This window comes from Motacilla alba, chromosome 2, assembly GCF_015832195.1.
Source record: "Motacilla alba alba isolate MOTALB_02 chromosome 2, Motacilla_alba_V1.0_pri, whole genome shotgun sequence".
NCBI lineage: Eukaryota > Metazoa > Chordata > Aves > Passeriformes > Motacillidae > Motacilla > Motacilla alba.
This window is the reverse complement of record NC_052017.1, coordinates 45,823,137-45,844,331: the sequence shown is the minus strand read 5'-3', so window position 1 is coordinate 45,844,331 and position 21,195 is coordinate 45,823,137. Positions and strand designations below refer to the sequence as shown.

Sequence of the window (21,195 nt, the reverse complement as noted above, 5' to 3'; positions counted from 1 at the left end):
TGTTAGAATGAAATTTTCTGTTAGAATGAAACACACAATATAATTTTAAATGAAAGGGACTTGTACAAGGTTCATCAGCAACAGTTATGCTTTTAATCTCCCATACAGCTTTATAATTAGACAAATCTGATCCAAGTGAGCCAAATTAATCTGCAAATTTGATTAAACCAAAACTCTAATTGAGCTTTCCCTGTTCTGTGGATCAAGTTATTAGATCACTTTGGACTACACCAGCACAGATCTAATGTGCTCTTCTTTAAAGCCACCAGGTTTATAAAGCCATTATATTTTTTTTTTTCCTTCAGAAGCCTGTGGACAAGTTCAAACACATGAAGCCATCCAACCTGAACAATGTGAAGTGGAGGTAGAGCAAAGAACCCCTCTGTTAATCACCCCTGTGAATCAGTGCAATTTACAGCACTCCTTACAATAACTGAAGATGGGCAAAAGGAAGCACAAACAAGAGATACAGTTTTTTTATGTGGAGAGGATAATTTATTTTTCACATACGGACTTACAGAGAAATTAAACTACAAGAACACTTTAAAAAATCAGGGTTTGTCCTAAACTCCATTTTAAAAAAATAGTTTGATATACTGCACTAAAACATAATGGATAACCACAAATTCATGGTACATTGCATAAGAACAACAATGAATGCTGCAATTCAAAAACTACAACAAAAAACTTCAAGAGCACAGCTTTCAAGTGGCAGTGAAGTGCTTTGGCTTCAAAATACTTATACATTTAAACCAAAAAGCAAAGATAAATATTTACTGGACAAACTAAAAAATCACAACTAGCTCGGGCCTCAGTTCTGCAAACCACCTGTCTATGAATAAAAGCATGCATACAAACGGTGAAACTAGAAGTGACTACAACTGCATAGTTGATCCTAAAAGCTACTATAAGGAATCTTCAAATGCTTTTTTTTTTTTTTTAGGTATGCCTCTTTTTTTTATACTGCAGAACAAGATGAGAGAATATAAAATAAAACAAAATTTCAACTCAGTTAAGAAAAAACTGAGTGAAAAGATATTCATCCCTCGTACATCATTCTTCTGAGAAAAGGTTTTGCTTGTCAGACCAGCCATGCCTAAGGGAAAGTGCCCTCAAAGAAAGAGCTTTTTCCCAAGACAATTTCTGTCTAAAGGAAATGTGTTTGAATCAGAGAAGTTTGGATGCATAAACCTAAGAAGGTACAGCCGTATTTTTCCTTTCTCCATAGAAATAAGTTTAAATCAGACTGAGAAAAGTACAGTTAATAGTCTAAAGAGGCAGCAAGGATAAGAAAAGTGGTTAGGGCAAATACTTTTAGATGTTATGTTCAGGGGAAGTTTTCATATAAAGGAGATCAAGTCATATCAAAGTTCAAGCTGGTCAGAAAAACAGCAACCTTTTAAAGGAATCAAGTATGAAAAAAATGTATTTTCTAATAAGAACCCTTGAAAAAATCCCAACCACATGAAATCTACTTGTCTATATATTTGGCAAGTATTGAGCAAGCCATTCTTTCTTAAACAGTACACAGATCCTGAAGTGTGCTGAGCATGTTATTAAAGGTTCACTTCATTGATGGGTAAGTGTAAACTGATTGCAAAATTTTGCACCTGAGCAATAAAGAGCTAGTTTCAAAATTATATTGAGACTTTCAAAACTTCCCATAATATTTGACTAGAGTTAAACTCTCAGATTAGAAGAATTCTAAAATTGCATCATCTCATGTTTACTGCTATCTATGGATTTATAAAAAAGGTTTGTAAATTAAAAAGACTGCACAGCACACAATCTAGTTAACTTTTATTCTGCTTCTATGAAAGATGCACCCACTGAATGGCAAATGTAATTGTGACTGCTACATGAAGACCAACTTAACCAGGCATCCACAAAACAAAATGAAAAGCTGATCCATTTTGCAAAGTCTGTTTCATCACCTTACAAGGGAGTAGTCCTGGACAGTAGTAAAAGGCAAACCAAACCAGTATCCAGAAGTAAATTTTTTAAAAAGGCACACTTGCAGTTTTGCAGAAGTTGATCACAGATCATACTGCAGGCATCTCTTAGATTACTTAAAAATTCACCTTATGTTTCATTCCTGATTCCTGGCCTTCAATGATAAAGAAACATTTGGCCAGTTCTTCACACAGTAAGATAGCAACATATAAGGATGCTCAAATTTTTTTTTTAGACTCATATTGCTCTAAATAGCCACACAAAATCAACTAATAACAGTATAAAGCAGGGATAGATGCACCAAGAAAAGTTTCTTTAAGTTGTGTATCATAATATAGCAACATTTCCTATTCCAAGGAGGGGCAGGGGGCAGGGGGGGAGGAGGAGGGAAACTGTAGGTATGTAGGTAAGAACAGGGAGATTAGAGATTAAAATATACTTTTCAATTTTTACTCGAATGTGGGAATACACTTAAATACAATCAATATCTGAATGATCCATAACAGGAACTACTCAGGTAAAAACAGAAACAGGAGGACAACGTATTCTAAATGAAAACAATTCAAATTATAATATGAAAATACTTAATTTAAAGCTTAAATACCATATACACAATTGGAATATTTAATAATTAAAAACCAGTTACTGAAACATTTTACTCAAATATGAGTAAAAATTGAATAGCATGTTCAGTTACTTCTGTTGCCACTACCAGTGACATATACTGGATGTATCTAAACTACAACTTAAATTTGGAACAGAAGTGAGCTTTTGAAGTCATCGCCACTTTCTGTACTGTGGTCCATATATCACAGAACTAAAAGAATACAGATGGGGCACTGGTAGAAAATGTACTCCAACCACTAATGGAGTTCAGTGGACCAGATTAGAGAGTCGGAAGTGAAACACCCTGAAATATAGATAGTGTGAACATCAAGCTCTCCACACAAACTGTTTCCTTCCACAAATGCTGAGCGGTTTTTGCACTGCACTGCTCAGCACAGCCATTAAAATCACTTTTTAGACCACAAATTATGCCTACTGTCACATGCACTTGCTTTTAAGTACTGCAGTGTAAACTGCACAAACTGCACTGGACCTGTTACTCATTCCTGCTCTTTGGAATCTGAACTTAAGAGCTCCTGGTCTCCACAGGCCCAAGCAGACAGATAACCTGCTGATGCTACACTTCTACAAATGTAATCAAAGAGCATAAACAGAACTTATTCCGAAATAGGCAACGGCACTCTTCCAACCCTCATCATTTAACTTTCCAGGACTGACTCAAACACTTCTGCAGCTGCATGGAGAAGCGGCTGACAGAGCTGCTTGAGGTGGGACTAGCAAAACGTGCAGGCATGGCATGAGAAGTTCCAAAGTAAGGCACTGTCAGACATGAAATCCTGAACTTAGCAGAGCTGCCCCCAATGCCATGTGGCCCCCTGCACAGCATTCAGGCACCAGGGTAAGCTCCAAAACAATCCATGGAAAGACATGGGTAGGTAAGGGTATCTTCACTAGTTCTTTAGAGGAAACAGTTTTCCTCACTAACTACTCAGGAGCTGCTAATGTAGGCAGAATTAATGATGAAGTTTGAACCTAAGCTCATGTGTTTTCATATACTTACATTTTCATATACTGAAACACTTTCTTAGGGGCCCAAAGTGAGTAGTCAAAATACAGCTCTTTGTGCTTGATGCAAAGTGCATTTAATTTAAAAGACAACCTATCGGTGGTATGAACAATCTTGAATATATTGGTGTTACAATAACAATATTCAAAATAATTTAAGAAAATATTATTCCATCTACTTTTGCTATACTGAATGCTGAAGTCAGTGGAACAAAACTCTGACCTATGGATTCACTGGAGACATAAAAACTTATCTTCCCTTTTTGTCTTTTTAAAATGCTAGGTATCTAGTAGGTTTGACCTTTGGAGAAGGCAAAAGTCTGCTTCTCTCCAAATCTAATAGATTAAGTAAATAACCTGAATATTTGGATAAACATTCCAATTAAATATGAGTAGCTCTACATAAATCTTATACAGATCCTGATGCTGAATTCAAAACTACACAGGCACAAACCTTCAAATAATAAATTATACCTAAAATAACTCAGAAGTTCATTCCAGAAGAGATTTAAAATGTTCATAATTTAGTAAGACGTTTTTGTTTAAAGTTTTAATGAATGAAATACAAGATACTGGCAGTTTTGCCTCATTCCACTGCTGTGAGCTCAGTAGAATTTAAGGGACCTAAGTAGGGGGTCAAGACACATAAGCATAAGAAGTAGGAGTGCCTTACACACATGTTTAGCATTGTTTTCTTTATTTTACCACATACTTAGTAATGCACTTGGCTAAACATACTTTCAGGTTTCAAGTGCACCCTTGAAGCATACTACAGATCTCTGCATATCCTCCAAAGGTGGAAAAGTTTATCCTTTCCTATTGGAACCCTTTTTGTGTTGGATCAATCTAATCAGTTATACTCAAACAAACTTGTGTTTGATACTGCATTGCCATTGTTGGTGGTCCTGTATTTCCACTCCTGTCAAATGTCCTGCAGGTACTTGGCTACCATTTTTTGCCTTTTCTATTAAATACATAGTCGTTAATACATCATCTAAAACCATGGCAATGATTTGAGACAACATGGAAGAAATAAAGAGCAGAATACCAAATTTGTAATGTAGCTTTGTCTTTACACACTTTTCTGAATAGGAGTGTGGGAGAGCAGACACTTGAAGATATTTTTCACCATTTTGTTATTAAAATTAAAATTTTAACTGAATTGTTCCTTAAGTTTTGAAAAATATTTCTATGTAATGTTGTTATCCCTCACTGGCCCAAGATAAACAAAGAGTTGCTGACAGGTGTCTGTTATATAGAACAAGACTTAAGCAAACTGAAAATTGATTCAGAGTTTGTTCAGTCTTTAAAACCTGGACTTCACAAATTTTCAATATTATTTTATCTCTGCATAAATTTATGATCAAATCATTTTAAAGCATCACTACTCAGCACATTGACCTGTACTAAGGCTCCTTGGTTCACAACATGATAGACTGGTTCTGATCTCACCTGAATGCACACTACCCTTAAACAAAATTAATATGCCCAACCTTAGCTGGCAAGAGAAAAGATTTGAGTCTATGCCAAAATTACTTGTCCAGTGCCAATGTTTACATCGCCAGAATACCTGACAAATCAGTTTGCTTATCACTGTCCCAGTATATTCTGCCATTTCAGCAAAGGTGAATCTATTACCAAGACATTCCCTTTTCTGTTGACTGTAAATCTATGTTGGAAATTAAAGGAATTTTTTTTTTTAATTTTGAAAATTGATCTCAACATGAGGCAGATTTTTCCTCAGAACAATTCAAAAATAATGATTCTAGTTTCCATTGGAATGGCAGGTGGAAAGAGGTGTCATATGACAGAACAAATGGATATGAACAGGTAGGAGAGATAGATCTTTTTCTGGGAGAAAAGAGGTTCACAAAACAAAGGAAAGTCTATACAGAGATTCTTATGGGAAGTTTTGTCAGTTATTTTATATCTGTAAAACAAAAGATCTCTTGGGGTCTCTATCATGATGAGCCTGTTAATTCTACTTCAAGCAGTGCCTGCCAAGAATAGTCTCCCCTGAAACTGTTACTTATGACAAAATCAGGCAACAAGCATTGCCTAATGTATATTGCAGATTTTACAATTCATCTTATTTGCTGTAAAAATTGAGAACAAAGCACATCACCATGGATATGCAATATGGACAATAATACCTATAAAGCAAAATCACATTCCAAAGACCTAAAATGGCTTTAAAATCCTACCTCAGAAAGTCAAATCCAACTTCTATTTTTCTGTGCTAGGAGATAATGGTGAGAAGACAAGCATGAAAGACCTCTTTTTGAAGAGTTAACAGAATATTCCACTGGGAGTTAAGAAAGAGCCTCCTCCACCTTCTTTTAAGAACCAAGTATGTTGCAAAGCTGCTACTCTGAAAATTACAGACATTAGCATTGAGGTTGCTTTTTGCAACTATAAAAACCCAACCAAACAAAACTTTATAGGCTGTTTCTCCCACAACTACAGGGCACTCAACAGGTAAACCCTGAAAGATGACAACTTTGAGAAGTACTGAAACTACAGATAATTCCAAGACCAAATAACTGTTGAAAAAAAAAATCATTTGTGTTGGAAATAGTAATTTAGATGACAGATAGATGATTTTGAGAATTAGAAAATTGCTTACAATACCTGATTTATCTCATATTAATTTTTAAATTCCTATATAAACTTCAGTTGTTACCATCTTTTCCACAAATGCTTTCCTACTGTTTTACAGAAATAAGTCTGGAAACTCTTTCTGTTTTTCTAGACTGAGTTGAATGGATACTTAGTGTGTCAGTTAGCTACTTTTTGATTAATTATTATAATTGTATTATATATTTCTCTCACCTCTCTTCTGTGATTCTGCAAATAATCAAGAACCTGATTTTAGGAGGAAACAAAATCAGCTTCACACACAAACCTGTGAGGGGTGCTTCTGGAATAGTTTGAGACCAATACCTTTCTTGCCTTGGTTGTAAGTGCCTATGTAAATTCCTGTTGGTAACAATTAGTACTCATTCACACTTCTGGAGAAGTTCAGGAATGAGCCTGGCAGAGAATCATTCTTTTGAGCAGTAAGAAGGCAATGCTCAGCTCTGGAGGGAACCCTGAGAGCCATTGACCTAAACTGCCTAAAAAAATTACCCTGAATTTGAAAGAAGAAACAAATGGATAGTAAATACAGATAAGACAAAATTGTTAGGGGATCTCTAATCACAGAGCACACTATTGAAACCATGCATTTATTTCAACTACCTTTCTCTAAATGTAATATAGTAAGTTTTACCTGCCACCTATGATTGTTCTTTACAATTCAGGAACACGCAACACACTGAGAAACGATTACCTAATTCTTCTGAATCAAATTCAGACTACAAAATCACAGAATTACAGAGCAGCCATCATATCTGGACAGAAAATCCAGGAGTCCTGACCAGCTTCATCTTCAAAACTACCAATAATTGCTACAGCCTCCATCTCTACTGAATATTACAAGCTGAGCACTGAAAAGAATTTAATATTCTCCAGTAAGAAAAATTACTCCAAGTTTGGAGAATAAAAACAAGAAAGTGGGAGTAGAAGGGGCATCACTTCAAAACAAAGCTGACCAACAGAAAGAACAGATCTGAAACACAGACCTTAAGGGTTATCACTTAATAAGAAAAGGAATCAGTTTTAAACAGTCTATGATTTCAAGTTTGTCTTTGCAATAGAGAATACAATATAGGCCATGGGTTATTACATGATGGTAAATACCAAATATTGAGTATCCAGAAAAGAAACTGAAATACAGGATGTGACACATGACTTTTAGCCAGTGTATAATTGTCAGAACAGTTCTGAAGAAAGCAAAAGAAATGCAAATGTTTTTAGTCCCATTTATTGTTATAACACATTATTACACTGTTTATCAAATAGCCTCTCTGAAAAGTCCTATTAACAAAGGGAAAAGAAAAGAAAGAATGGTATTTAATTTTGTACCATTGCAGATTGATCTCTAGTTCATGCTCAAACATCTGGAATTCATCCAGAATAAAAATTGTATTTTACAGAAAATGAACTAACACAGACCTTGAACAGTTTGTTATCCTAAAATTTAGCTGTTAGCTATAAATATTCCAAAATGTTAAAACTGCTGCTCAAGGGTATTTATGTGTTGGCTTAGCTTTGTGTTTGTGATGAAGTCTTGACCTATTCTCCATTTGACAAAACCAAGGAAATGCTAAGGAGAATAGGAGAAGCAGCTGTCCTAATATGACATTTCTTTCAGGCTTACAACCAATTTTACTCCAAGAAGGACCAAGTACAGCTGATATAGAAAGACCAGAGGGTGTTTTCACTTTGCCTACTATACTCCCTTGTGAGTCCAGTGAGACTACATATGCTTGGCAGTGAATGCTTAAAAACTTTGCTGGATTAGGTCCTGTGTCCACAGTTTTAGAGCTGTGAGAAAATTGCCAGGAAAAAGCAGAAATGAGTTCTGGCACAATGGACTGTGAACACAAGAATGAAGAGGCTCCCCATCATACACAAACCACCTTCCATGGCATAAAAATATACTGGTACTTCTAGCACTGGTTCATTAGGTAAGAGAACACAGAATAACTTTACAATTGCTCTTAATAAGGCACAGCACACATAAAATATCCTATTAGCATTTTGGGTTCTTTTCTCAATGCTCCTATTTAAGGGTTTGATTGTGCTTTAGCTACTGTGACAGCACAGGCTAACATAAGGTGGGGCAGTTGTGGCTTCCCCATTCCCTTATTCCTTGACCCAGCACTCATGCTCCTGCCACTATGAGGTGAATGATTCAGATGGTTGATCAAGTCAAAAGCTAGAAGGCAATCACATTTTATACTTAATTTGACACAGCTATGGCCTGCTGCCACAGGGATGTTCATGCTCTCCCCCTGCATCATGATGCACATACCAACCTCCCCCACAGCAGAACTAGCAGTTTTGCAGCTGTGGACAGAGTTACAGCTCACTGACCCCACAACACAGTACCTTTCCTTTTCATGGTCTAACTATATGGATAAAGATTAAGGTTAGAAAAAAAGCAACTTGAACCACATTTTGAAATTTTAATCTTTTCAGCTCCCTAAAGCTGCCTTACCACCTGATCATTATAAATAGTGCTGGCACCAGTGAATGAAGAAACACTTGGTGGCTAAGAGGATGAGAAGATAAAGCCATGGCAACCACCCCACTCAAGGCTGTAGCTTGTTCAGATTCAACCAGTCTAGTTTTGAGTCAGCTACCCCAGGCTCTGCAGAAGTTATCTTTTCAGGCATGTTTTGCAACAGGCCTGAGGAACAGTTGCAGTGATTGCTTGTTTAATGCTGCTAGGAGCGCAGCCCAGGGGAAAGCGTGCACATGTTTTTAATCACACTTTTCACAATCAAAAGCTTTACTGAATTATGACTACAGGGGAAAGAACTAATACCCATGTGATGCGGTACATTTAACATATTTTCTACTGCGCTATTGTCTTCCATCCCCTGTTCTTACCTTGCTCCTTTTTCATCTTTTTCACCAGAAATTACAGCAGTTGCCAAGCTCAAAGTGACAAATTGTTAGTACTCATAAACATGAAAAAAATGTAACATTTGCTGGAATATACACAATAGAATAAAACTAGAAAGGAACAAAATTTTCTTGATAAATGGAGCCACAGGAGACCTCTGACTCTGTCTAACTGAATACAATTTTACTATTTCTTACTCCTAGCTTTTCTATTTAAGGTTTTCTTGAATAGGATTGAGATCACATCAAAATCCAAGTTACAACATTTTGCTAAGGCTATTTTTCAGAAAACAAACTTAGCTTCTAACTTCTAAAGTAGTATTTTCCAGGGTGCTAATACATAGCTGGGGTACTGCACAGTCCTACACAGACCATCACCCCGTCCATGACACTCAAGGTATTAGATCTGAAGACACCTATGACATCTATGAACCCAAACACATTTTGAAAAAATAAATCACTGATTCAATTCAATTATGAACATGAACGTTGATAACTGTAGGGCCTTCTTCAGGACAAGGGCCTGAAAGAAATTTTAAAGACAACTAAATGAAGAGTTCAGGTTTTATTAAGTAGTATTTTATTTGCTAGATAGTAACTACACAGTGAGCTGAAAAACTACGTAGCCTACCAGTGCCACAAATTTTTTTACTCTATATAGAAACTGAGCTAAGCTCAGGATGGAACTAAGCTAAGGAACTACAGGGTTTCTCTTGTGGTTCACCTTGCCTGTCAGTGCCCCAACATCCCAACACTTGTCCTGTGAGGGAATGTGGGCTGTAAAATAACAGGATACCAATAAAAGAAATGTGTCTTCATTAAGTGATATCATGCATTTGTTTTGGGGGTACCATGAAAGCAATCAGACCTAGCTCTAACACCACTCTAAATATAATATCCTGTTCCAATTAACACTTTGGAACATCATTCTAGTTTTCCCTTTAAAAGAGAACGAAACTTTAAAAACAAAGATTATTTTTGCTTGCAGCCTATGTTTCCAAAGTTCTAAACTTATTCAGCCTTGTGCACTGCCCTGCTGCTTAGCCAACCCGGATGCATGGGTGCGTACACTAACACCGGCCAGGAAGACACACCTGCTTCATGCAGCAGCAGTACATCTGGTTGTATGTTCCAGTAGTTATTACAAAATTCAGCACTTACCCAGTTTTTCATTCATTTTTACTTAAGCCTCATATCCTACTTTTGGAAACATTTCAGTAGGCTTAATACTAAATTGGTGAGGGTGATACCCAACCACAGGAAGACATAATTACTCTAACACATGAAATAGCTGAGAGGATACTCTGTGGACTACAACAATACAAAATAACTCAGAACTAGAATGTGCTTAGCAGTGATGGCTGATAAATATTTGATGAGGCTGACAAAATAACTGCTTACCTCAGGGTAAGTTATAAGCACTGCATTGTTGGAACTGTTGATTTTAATAACAAGGGCTGCTACTCTGCTGTTGCTTGTCTCTTTTGTGGAAATCTTCCTAAGTGTAATATTGTTTGGTCCCAGGGTACTAAACAATTCGTTAACAAACTCATCCAATCACCCTCATCAGTGTGGTGAATTTGATTCAGTTCTGGAAGTCTAACTTTTGAATTCTCCTATTACAATTGATCATTAGTCATCAGAAGACCAGCATTAACTACAGTCAAAGTGTCAATAAATACTACATTTAATTCTCCAGTGACTTAAGTTAAAAATATGATAGATTCAAATATTAGGTGCAACACAGCCACATGTGCTGCCTTCTCACAACCACAGGCAATGAGAACCAATTCAAGAACCAAGGAGTTCATGACAGTCCACCAGCTATGATGGTTGTGACACAGGATCTGTGTGGGGGCACACAGGAATGGGGCCCCCTAAGATTCTGTTTTACAAGTAGAACTTGGATTAGGTATACGTTCACTCTGGAGGAGTGGAGAATTTAAAAACTGCCGAAGAGCTCTTAACACTATGGGATACAAATGTAAAATAAGAATTTTAGTGGACACTAAAGGTAACCAGTTTTACAACTACAGACAGCATGACCAAAATGTGTACTGCTCCAGCACACTAGAGTGAGAAACATTTTTATCTACAATAGACTACTGGGATTTGGGCTACAAGCCTCTTCTGAAACTTATCAACACCAGGATCACAGTATCACTCACCTTTACAAGCATGGCAATCACATTGCCTCTATAGAAAAGCTGTGAGTGGTAGAACTTAGAGATGAAATAGTGGTGAAATAGAGATGAAATAGGTGAAATGCAATAGCATTTTGACTATTTAATTTCTATAATTAAGAGGGAAAAAAATTATGATTCCAACCCCATAAATATTTAAATACTATTCACAATATTATTTAACTAAGATGCTGTGAACTGGCAATACACATCATCCATATTACCAATAATATCCATTCTGTGACAATTCAAAGCTCCAGCAAAACTCCAAATGGTTTATAACGGCACTGATAATTTCCACAAAATGACACGGAAAACCTATTTGCAGTTCCAGTAACATTCTCCAACAAAGAGCATGTGGGAATGTGCTCCCTCTTTTGAGGCGTGTCAGCAGTTCTTTAAATGAGAGTCACTGTTTCCATTCAAATCCCTTATTTTTCAGGGGGTTGCAGAGTCAGCCCTCAGGGAGAGAGAACTGATCCTAGCAGTTTCAGGTGCTTTCATGCAATCCTGTATCTCAAAAACAGTCCTTTTTTCCTTTTTCTAAAGAACGTTTAAGCCATTAGCTCATAATATGGATGGCTGCCTTCTGGAACGGTGAGGGGAGAAAGGGGCGCAAGACACTAAAATTACTTCTAAAAGAAGATATTTTGGAAAATAACCTCTAACACCTCCACAATGTCATTTTTTTCCAGCAAACAGTTCCTAAAGATCTAGAGCTAATCTCCATTTGGTGGCCAATGTTGACAAGCTATAAAGCGAGTCTTGGCATTTTGTATAACCAGGAAAAAAAGACCTGGAAAACTATTTTAAAGGCTCATCCTGGAATTAACAAATAACTAATACTCATCTGATACATCAAATGATTACAAAAATATTCACTTCAGTGTTCTAAAAAAGATAGTGAAACAGTTTTTTTGATAAAAGTAACCCTTAGTAAGTGTAATCTGACTTATATATTATATAAAAGTCATACAATTCCAAGTTTCTGCATCAGAAAAACTCCTCTTTGGAGTACTCAGTGAGTTTTTGGGATTTCCTGAAATTTGCAGTACTGGTTTTCAGCAGTAGAGGAGATCTTAAAGTGGAGTGCTTGACCCTGTTTTATGCTATTGAATGCCTCCGATTTAATTGCCTCTTTTATACAAAGAAGGATGGCAGAAGCCATAAGTGTCTCTCTGCCAACTCTCTTGTCCAGGCTATGAAAACCTGAGCAGCATTCAATATGCCTGACAGCATCTAAATTCTTCTTGGCTTGGAATTTTGAGCAGGCATTCAAATAATATGTTGATGAGTGTCTCTCTCCTTTTATTCTCTTTTTTTTTTTAAATAATAACACCTCATTAGAAATAAGAACAGCATGAAATGTTTATAGTTCTCAAAGACTGACATGAACATAGAGGAACCATTAATATCTAACACAAATAAATATAAAGAATGAACAGTAAAATGTAAATTTTACAGATACTATTCTATAATGTCAAGAAAGTAGCACAGATATCTGTGTACTATCTCACAAACCAACAAAGATCTGACAAAAGAAGTGAAGCCAGGAATAATGCACTAATCCAAAGAATGTATAAAGTTCAAAGCTATCCATGTTTGGTACAAAAAATTATAATTTTCCAGTTAAACAAAAAACTAGGTACAAAGTTCTGTGTTGCAGAACTGGAGAGCCAGTAATGCATTAGGTAGGTAAACACGTGTGTTGAGAAACAAGTCTTACTGAGTATTTAGTAAAAAGACCTCACCTGAGCTAAAGAAAACAATAGCCAGCAGTTCAAATTCATGAGAAAAAATACGGAATGCTGGGCATATTTATAGTGTGCACTTTAAACAGCAACACTTGATGCAGTGGAGGAAATAACTGGTGTGAGGAAACAAAAGCAACACAAGTCTTATAAACACTCATAAGGAAAATGGAGTATTAATCTGCACTAACACATATGAAAAGTAGGCAGCAGCAAATAGCAGGGAAGTCTGACTATTTTCTTTCCTTCCCATCTTTACTTGCAGAAGACAAGTGTGTGAATGAATCCTAGTGACAGACAATCATCTACTTCTCTTAAGCTCTTAGTTATGCAGGAAAACTGCCAAGGAAATGTGAAAACTAACATGTAGTCACAAAAAAAAAAAAAGAAAAGCTTTTAAACTTCTCTTTATCTTTTTATTCATTTCACTGTGCTACAATTCCCCTTTCTTGCCTATAAAACCTAATCATAATTCCTAAAAATGTGTTTAGATTTTATTTTTGGGGTTGTTTCATATTTTAGCTGGCCCTTTCTTTTCAACCTATCTTTTATGTGTTCCTTACCTTCCATTATCCATCAGGATTTCTCATGTTCAGGTCTCATTAAAAATAAGGAAAGGCTTTTTGACAGATTCCAGAAAGCTTTGCATTTGACCATGAATATGTTGTTATCCCTTGTATCACTCTTTTCTGCTCCCTAACTGCATCAATAGCAATCTTTTGCTAATAATTTTAAGAGTGCCTTTGAATTCTCTCTTCATTAAAAAACAGAACACTTTACACAAACAATTCTTTCTATTAAAGCCACCAAATCTGAAGGAAAAGGGTCAGGCTCTCTATACCACGACTTGTTCATTTCCCACCTCTTTTCTGTGATGTCACAGCAAATTCTGAGACAACCCACAAAGCAAAGTGTAAGGCAGTCCTCAGTTCTTTGTTACACTGACAGTCATGAAACAAGCAGAATTCATCAGAGACTTTTTTAACCTCTGAATGAAAACATTTTGTAAAACACTATAACAATAGCTGGTATGGGGCAAACACAGAGACTGATCTCTTTATTCACTGCAGTTGACAATATACGTTATAATATAGTACAATGTGCAAATAATACAACATATATAAGACTTGCTGTGTTCTCATGTGCTATATTACATTTCAGAGGAGATGTATACACAAGCTCCTGCTAAAAGAGAAATTGTATTTCATTTGGTATTGACTTAATGAAGGAATTCTCACATTAATCTCTTAAGCTGTACTGCTCTTTAGAAAAACAGACTCTGTGGAAAAGAAAATCTCCATAAATCTCTTTAACTCTCTCCAGAAAAATAGGCTTTTTGTAGCCCAGTGATTTTCTTTGCACCTTTTCTTGTGGAAACAATTAGCTTAGCAATTTTCAAGTATTAGGTGGGCCCAGCTGCAGGCTCCTGGTATCTTTCCTATTGCATAGCAATGTCCATACAGAAAGAAACAAGGATCTAGTCTCATAATACCACAATACATCAGTGGGAAATACCTAAGTGAGCAACTAATGAGGTTAGGTCTGAAGGAGCTTTCACTTACACCTGAGGCCATCACAAGTTTCTGCATTTCTGACAGATTTGTTTCTAATTCAGGATTCTTTGTTAGCCACTGACCAATCATCGCATTGCAACTCACTTGTCAAAAGGCTTGAAACTGAACTCAAACTGTCAGCATCACAATTACCCCTTCAGATGAGCCCTGTTGATTGGGCCTTCACGATTTTTAAAAAATAATTCTGTTCCTCTCTACTCATGCCATGAATGTAGTAACCAAACTCCGGACAGAAGTCCAGGTTCAACACTGTAGCCATGAAGAACTGAAAAGGCTGTGTTGCAAACAGTACTGATTAATTCAGCTGATTGTTTAGAAAGTTCACTATGGGCACGAAATCCCTCTCTAGACAGTAGGGATATTTTTTCAAAATTAGCTTAACTTAAACATTTCCCTTATATTTAATCTCATGTACAATACAGTTAGTAGTACAATTGATTTCTGTTCTATTATACTGTCTGGAAAAGTGAATTGCTTTGTACATTGCAAATACTTTTGCTGTAATGGGCAAAAACATCAGTATCCAAATAATTACTATTGCAGTAAATTACAATAATTACAATAACAGTCATAAGGCCATCCACACCATACTCATGCATGTTGAAAATTTAGGGCAGTTATTAGTCCAATATATAGACAATATATATCTGAGAGAAAACAGAAATCTTTTACACACCTGCTTTAGAGTTTTTACAGTAAAGTTAGGCACCCTTCAAAACAAATTCCAGGATATGCCTTTCCTCATATGTGTAGGCAATAAATAATATTAAGAACAGATCAGTACAAAATAAAAAGACTCAGTGGAGAGCTGGTAGCAATTCTTACCCAAAAGCTCCTTACTATCTAACTCTTTATAGAAAGCCAAGTGTTTAAGAGTACTCCTTTCTAAAAGCAAATACATGAAACTATCACAAAATTTCATCCTATATTACATCACTTCTTGAGCTACTTAGCAGATGTAGTTTGCAGTTTCACACATTGTGTATTCATAAGAAAAATTAAGGCCATAGATAAATTTAAATGTGTCCCTAGACCATTTAAAGGAAAACAGTTTCCATCTTGTTTATTAAAAAGTTAGTGCAAGTAAACAACTTTGTGAGTTGGAACCATGAGATAGTTCCTTAAATTGTCTAGGCTAGTAAAAACAGCAATCTTTGATTAGAAAGGTGAAGTTGAAAGATACTCTTAAATGGCACCTACAACATCTACATGAACATTGCCATTCAATGCTGGAGAAAAAGTAACAAAATAAATAAAATACACTAAAGACATGCAACTGCACAATGTCTGGGTGCAACTTTGGAAGGTGTTTTTAAAATCTGACTTAGAATATCTTGGTTTACTGCAGTTTACAGCTCAACCTCACTATGTCATCTATGTATAGATGCCTGTATATTTAATCAAAAACAATAAGCCAGATTCAAACTAAAGACAGTTAAAAATCTATTCCAATCATAAATATAAATGCTGACACAGTTTTTGGTCTTAGATGCTTTGAGTATTAAACTATGGAAGTTTATTTACTTTACTAAATATAATCATAGAAGATGAGAACTTTGAAATTTAATCTTTAAGCCATCTAAATATTTGCATGACAGCAACATACAAAGAATATAACTAAAACAGTGGAAGCACAGTAGCAAATCCAAATGCCAAATATTTTGTCTTATAAATAGCTTCTCAGAAATATTTATGTTTAAACAATAAATGTAAATACTGAGCCATACTACTCTCTGAGGAAGAGAATTATTCTGAATTATCATGGCAAAGTCAGGCAAATATTTCCCTTGAATATTAAAGATTTTTTGTTGTTGTTTCAATAGATCATTTACAGAATAGGTTTACAGGATCTCAGATGAAAAATTCTGCCAGGAAAATCAAGTCTTACAAGTTGTGAAAATTCCAATACCTGCATGCCATGACACTTGACAAATCTGACTTCCAGTGCTGTAAAATCCTGAGCAAGTAAGGAAATTACAGGGTAATCATCACAATGGTTTCACACAAAAACAGCAAAAAAAATCCCAATAACAACAACCAAAAAAACCAAGATACATTTTTCAAGCCAAACATTCTCTTATTCCTACTAACTTTTAATCTGCTTTTCTATCAATTTAGCGACATTACTCATGATTTACCAGCATAAAACTCTTTACTCATAAAAAAACAACCAGACCCTTTCCATGTAAACTAATTAGTAGGAATATTTGTTGCAAAAAAAAGGTATTAGGAAGTTCTCTTTCATAGTAAGTAGCATGCAGCATAGGGCATACAAGGAGCTCAAAATACTTACTTTAAGGACTATATACTGATACATGCATATGTTGCTATTATACCCTACAGCTCACCACCAGGACAGTTTAATTGCCATTTTAAGGCAGTTTCCTGTATTTCTTTGGGATTTCTCTAAAAAGCCTGCAGGTACAAGAACTTCTTTATACCTCTTTGTGACAAACCCTACTTTCAATTAATTCCATCAGAAATATTCTAGCACAAGTGAGAGCTTGAGGAAGTAGAGCTCTGCAAATCTCTGTTAATTGCTACCTTCTAAAACACACGAAAACTTCTCAATAAAATCAAATCACTCAAGCAGATGCAACTCTGGTTAGGAATTCATAACTTGTAAAGAAGAAAACAAAAGACAGCATGCAGAGTACATCAAAAGAGAAAGGAATTCCACAGCACCTATGTAGAGTCTACAATCACTATGTTCATATTTTTGATTGCAGTAGAGGTCAGCATTGCTATTATAGCTGTGAGCTCATGGAAAAAGTAAAGACATAACAAGTGAACTTCAAATTACATTCAAACTCTCCATTAGGCTTGTGCAGTCTATATGCAATATATGCTGCTCTGTCCTCCTATTAACCAAAACAGCAAGAACAAAATTAGCAGGGATTTATCATGCTAACCTTGTTCCTCCCAATGCAACGCACAGACTCCATGTCTTGAGGTGGTAAGAAACGGACGGATTCTTTTCCATTCACTGGGACAGAGAATGTTAAGGGAGTATTTTGTACCTACTCAAAGCAAAAGCCATCTAAAAGAATCTACTCCTACAACTGCAATATCATGAATGTAATCCCATTCTCTACTATGAAGTTACAATATACTTGGATTAGAAAAAAAAGAAGAAAAACAATCCAGTGAGAACTATTTCAGCATTTAAAAGAAAACATCATAAATTCAGTAAATTCCCTTCCAAAGAGACTCTGTGATTGGACTAAAACCATTCATTCTGTCCTTGCACGGACTTGTAGATGACTACTAGATGTAATTTTCTGCTCTCCTAAGTAACTATTCCAAGTAAAGCCAAAAGCCTTGCTCACATGCTTAGCAGCTGCCTGGAAAGTCTCAGTATAATAATTTGCATGAGATAATTTGCAAGTCTGTGACAGGATGATGCCCTACAGCACAGTTTCTCACAGAACAGTCTTCCAGGTCTCAGTCCCTCATTTCCCTCAGTTCTTTGCATAGCTCATACAACACATTATCATATAATCACAGAACATCCTGAGCTGGAAGTGACCCACTAGGTCACTAGGGTCATCAAACAACCAACTCACAACTTATCATGAGAATCTGCCTTGAACTCCATTAGGAAATGAAGGAAGACGTATCAAGAAAAATTACTTTTACTCTACTTTGTCCTTTTTTCTCTCTCATTTACTGCATATAGTTAAATTAAATGCAAACCTAAATAAAAAGATAAATAAGATATATAAAATATTCTTTGACGGTTCTTTGTAACCACCATGGTCTTGCTGCAGTCTGTGGTGCCTGAGCAAGAACTCAGTCCAAAAATATCATGTACAGAAAAACATTGAAAGGCTGTGATTTCATGCCTACTGTTACCTTCAGGTTTAAGTAGCTCCCTTGGCTCTTACACTCATAGCAATTAGAATTTCCAGACAGCTCGGTGGCAGATATTCTAGGTGTTCTTTATATTGCAGCACAAGCTGGCAGATGGCAGTCAATTCTTACCATGAATGAATTAAAATCACTCATATAACACATGGCTGTAAACCTGAAGACCTTTTAAAAGCTTTCAAAGTTTTCATTCTGCCTTTTATAGTTACAAAGCAACAACAGCCAGCTATGTGACGTAAGTCTCAATTTATATTATGGGCTAAGACCTACACTAGGATATGCAGGTCCCCATGCTGTTGTTTCTGGAGTTCATGAATACATTTCTACACTTTTCCACTCATGCTAGTCTTTTCAGTAATAAGGTTATTTAAATATAGGAGAACACTATCTACTGAAGAACAAATATGTGCTTGATCAGAAGACTGGACCATTAGACAAAGAGATAAAACCGGCCATACATTTGTGATTTATTAGTCTAGTTGCCTAAAGCTGGAATTTTATCAGGATTGTATCCTACAACAGAGAGATGATATCCTTTTCCATTACCAGGAGGTTACTTAATATATCCAGGCAGCAAAGGTTAAACTATATTTATGTCAACTTTGACAGGCTCTCTTCCTCTAATGACCTGAAGTCCATGAGGACCACAAGTAATTAGCACTCTCGAAAAGTCAGAGCTGTAGGCCTTGAGGGGATTTTTCAGGTTGCTTTTGTAAGCAGGTACTAATTTTTAAGTTACACTGTGTTACATTATTATACATTGCTGCATTAGATACCCTTCTTTCCTGCCCACTAATAAAAATTCTTCTATTGAAATCAACTATCTATTCCAACTCCCTGCCTGTCTACAGTTAGCTGGACAAACAATTAGCTGAATGCTTTTAAAACACACAATTGACTGGGTTTTGCAGATGTATAAGGACCGTTGTTTTTGACTGTTGTTGGTTGCAACCTCTAAGCTGCTTAACTTCAACACCCATCCATAATGAAGACTTCTGATTTACAACCAACATTCAAATACACTTTATAACAAATATTAGAGGATAAAATCAGACAAGGAGAGGGGAAAAGAAGTGTGAAGGTACAACTTAGTAAGCAAAATGTGAAATTGCTATAGTCAAACCCTGAGAATTTACCAGACACTTTATTAAACTGCAAGGCAGTACTTTACAGAGCTGCTTTTAAAATATGTTAACACTATATCACAGTTCCCGGCAGCAAGAAGTCTTTCCAGAAAATGTGTCATCACTGTATGCAGCATATTTTATAGCCAGTATAATTTCATTTTACTATATCCAATAATATTTTTCTGAAATTCTAGGAAGTCTCCCCACAAAAGATAAGTAATGACCATATTTTAATCAGCTGGCACAAAGTGTAACCACCATACCACAGGGAAAAAAAACCCCCTTTATTACACCAAAACGCCCTCAGTTCCATTTTGCCTCTGTGGAAGAGATCGTGAATAAAACCTGCGAGAATCTCATTCAAGTACTACACAGCACAAAACCTTTGAACTGTGAAGTTATTTCATTCCAAGAGTGAACTTTACAGTTGAGCCATTCTTGACAGAAGAAGTTGAATAAGCTCAGAATCCTACACATTGTACTATCGTAGCAAGAAAAGCTAGAAATTATGCCAAAAAAGGCTGAAATATATGCCATTTTTTAATGTGTCCACAAGCACTCTGAAAAGATGAGCCGTGCACCTCTAAGTGAAATAACGTAATTTTCCTTTACTTACCAGGCTTGGATTTCTTCTTTGTGGTGTGCCCGTGACTGGCAAACACCACGGTGGAGCCGGGTATAACGGTCCTCTCCTCTAGATCAGACTCCGGGATTGTAGCACAGCCACCTAGGTGAAAATGGACAACACTTCATGTGGGGTTTATGCAACAAAACAAATTCATTGGTGCATAACTGAGGAAAAGAGGAGATAAATTACCTGACAGCAACATATAAAACTAAAATAGTCTTGACTTTTGCTTCAAGGAAACATTTGCTAAAGAAAACTATTACCATTGTTTAGAAGGCTGATTATGCTTTAATGAATTCTCTCTACTACTCATGTCATCTTGAAAAAAAGTTTGAATTAATTTAGGCCATAGAATAAGCAAAACTGGGCCCACATAAAACATGGAAAATAATGTGATTTTTATTAAAGATCAGATTACTGGGAGCTACTTTTGTAATAAAGTAATTAAGTGTCAATGAAATAACTTTACAAAATCAACAAACCTTATGAAGATTGTTAGCTTGCCACAGAGAATGACATGCTGATTTTTTTGGATGGGCTATTAAATACAGTATTGTTATAAAAGGAAACGCAGGGACACTTTCAGTGTCCACTAACATGCCTTACTCAAGGGGTTATAGGATGTATGTTATAATATCTTTGTATGTTTCAACATTGTTTGATGAGCCATTCATTAGACAACACAATTACTTACAGCTTTTTCTTCAAATATATTTCAATGCCTACATTTAAACTATGAAGAGAGGTATAATCTAGTAGTAGTAATAGTAGTATCAGCTGGAGTAGCTTGCAGTGGAATAGGTTGATGTACATTTATTTCAGAACAGCTGTGGTCAGGACACTGGAGGATGTGTCACTATCCCACAGCAAAAAGATGGCCTCACAGTAAGTGCATTGCCAACAATACAGTACACAGCTGAGCTGCATCTTTTTCTCACAGCCCTCCCAGGAACACCACTAGCA

At 36.1% G+C, this 21,195-nt stretch overlaps 1 protein-coding gene across 1 annotated transcript in view; it reads right to left on the bottom strand.

Annotated features, from left to right (window-relative positions):
* The window catches only part of BBS9 (Bardet-Biedl syndrome 9), a 287,717-nt gene that overhangs the window by 94,140 nt on the left and 172,382 nt on the right, over positions 1–21,195 (bottom strand). The window contains exon 22 of the mRNA XM_038164848.1: positions 20,221–20,331. Coding sequence (XP_038020776.1) covers positions 20,221–20,331 — 111 coding nt within the window. The remainder of the gene's footprint in view (positions 1–20,220; positions 20,332–21,195) is intronic.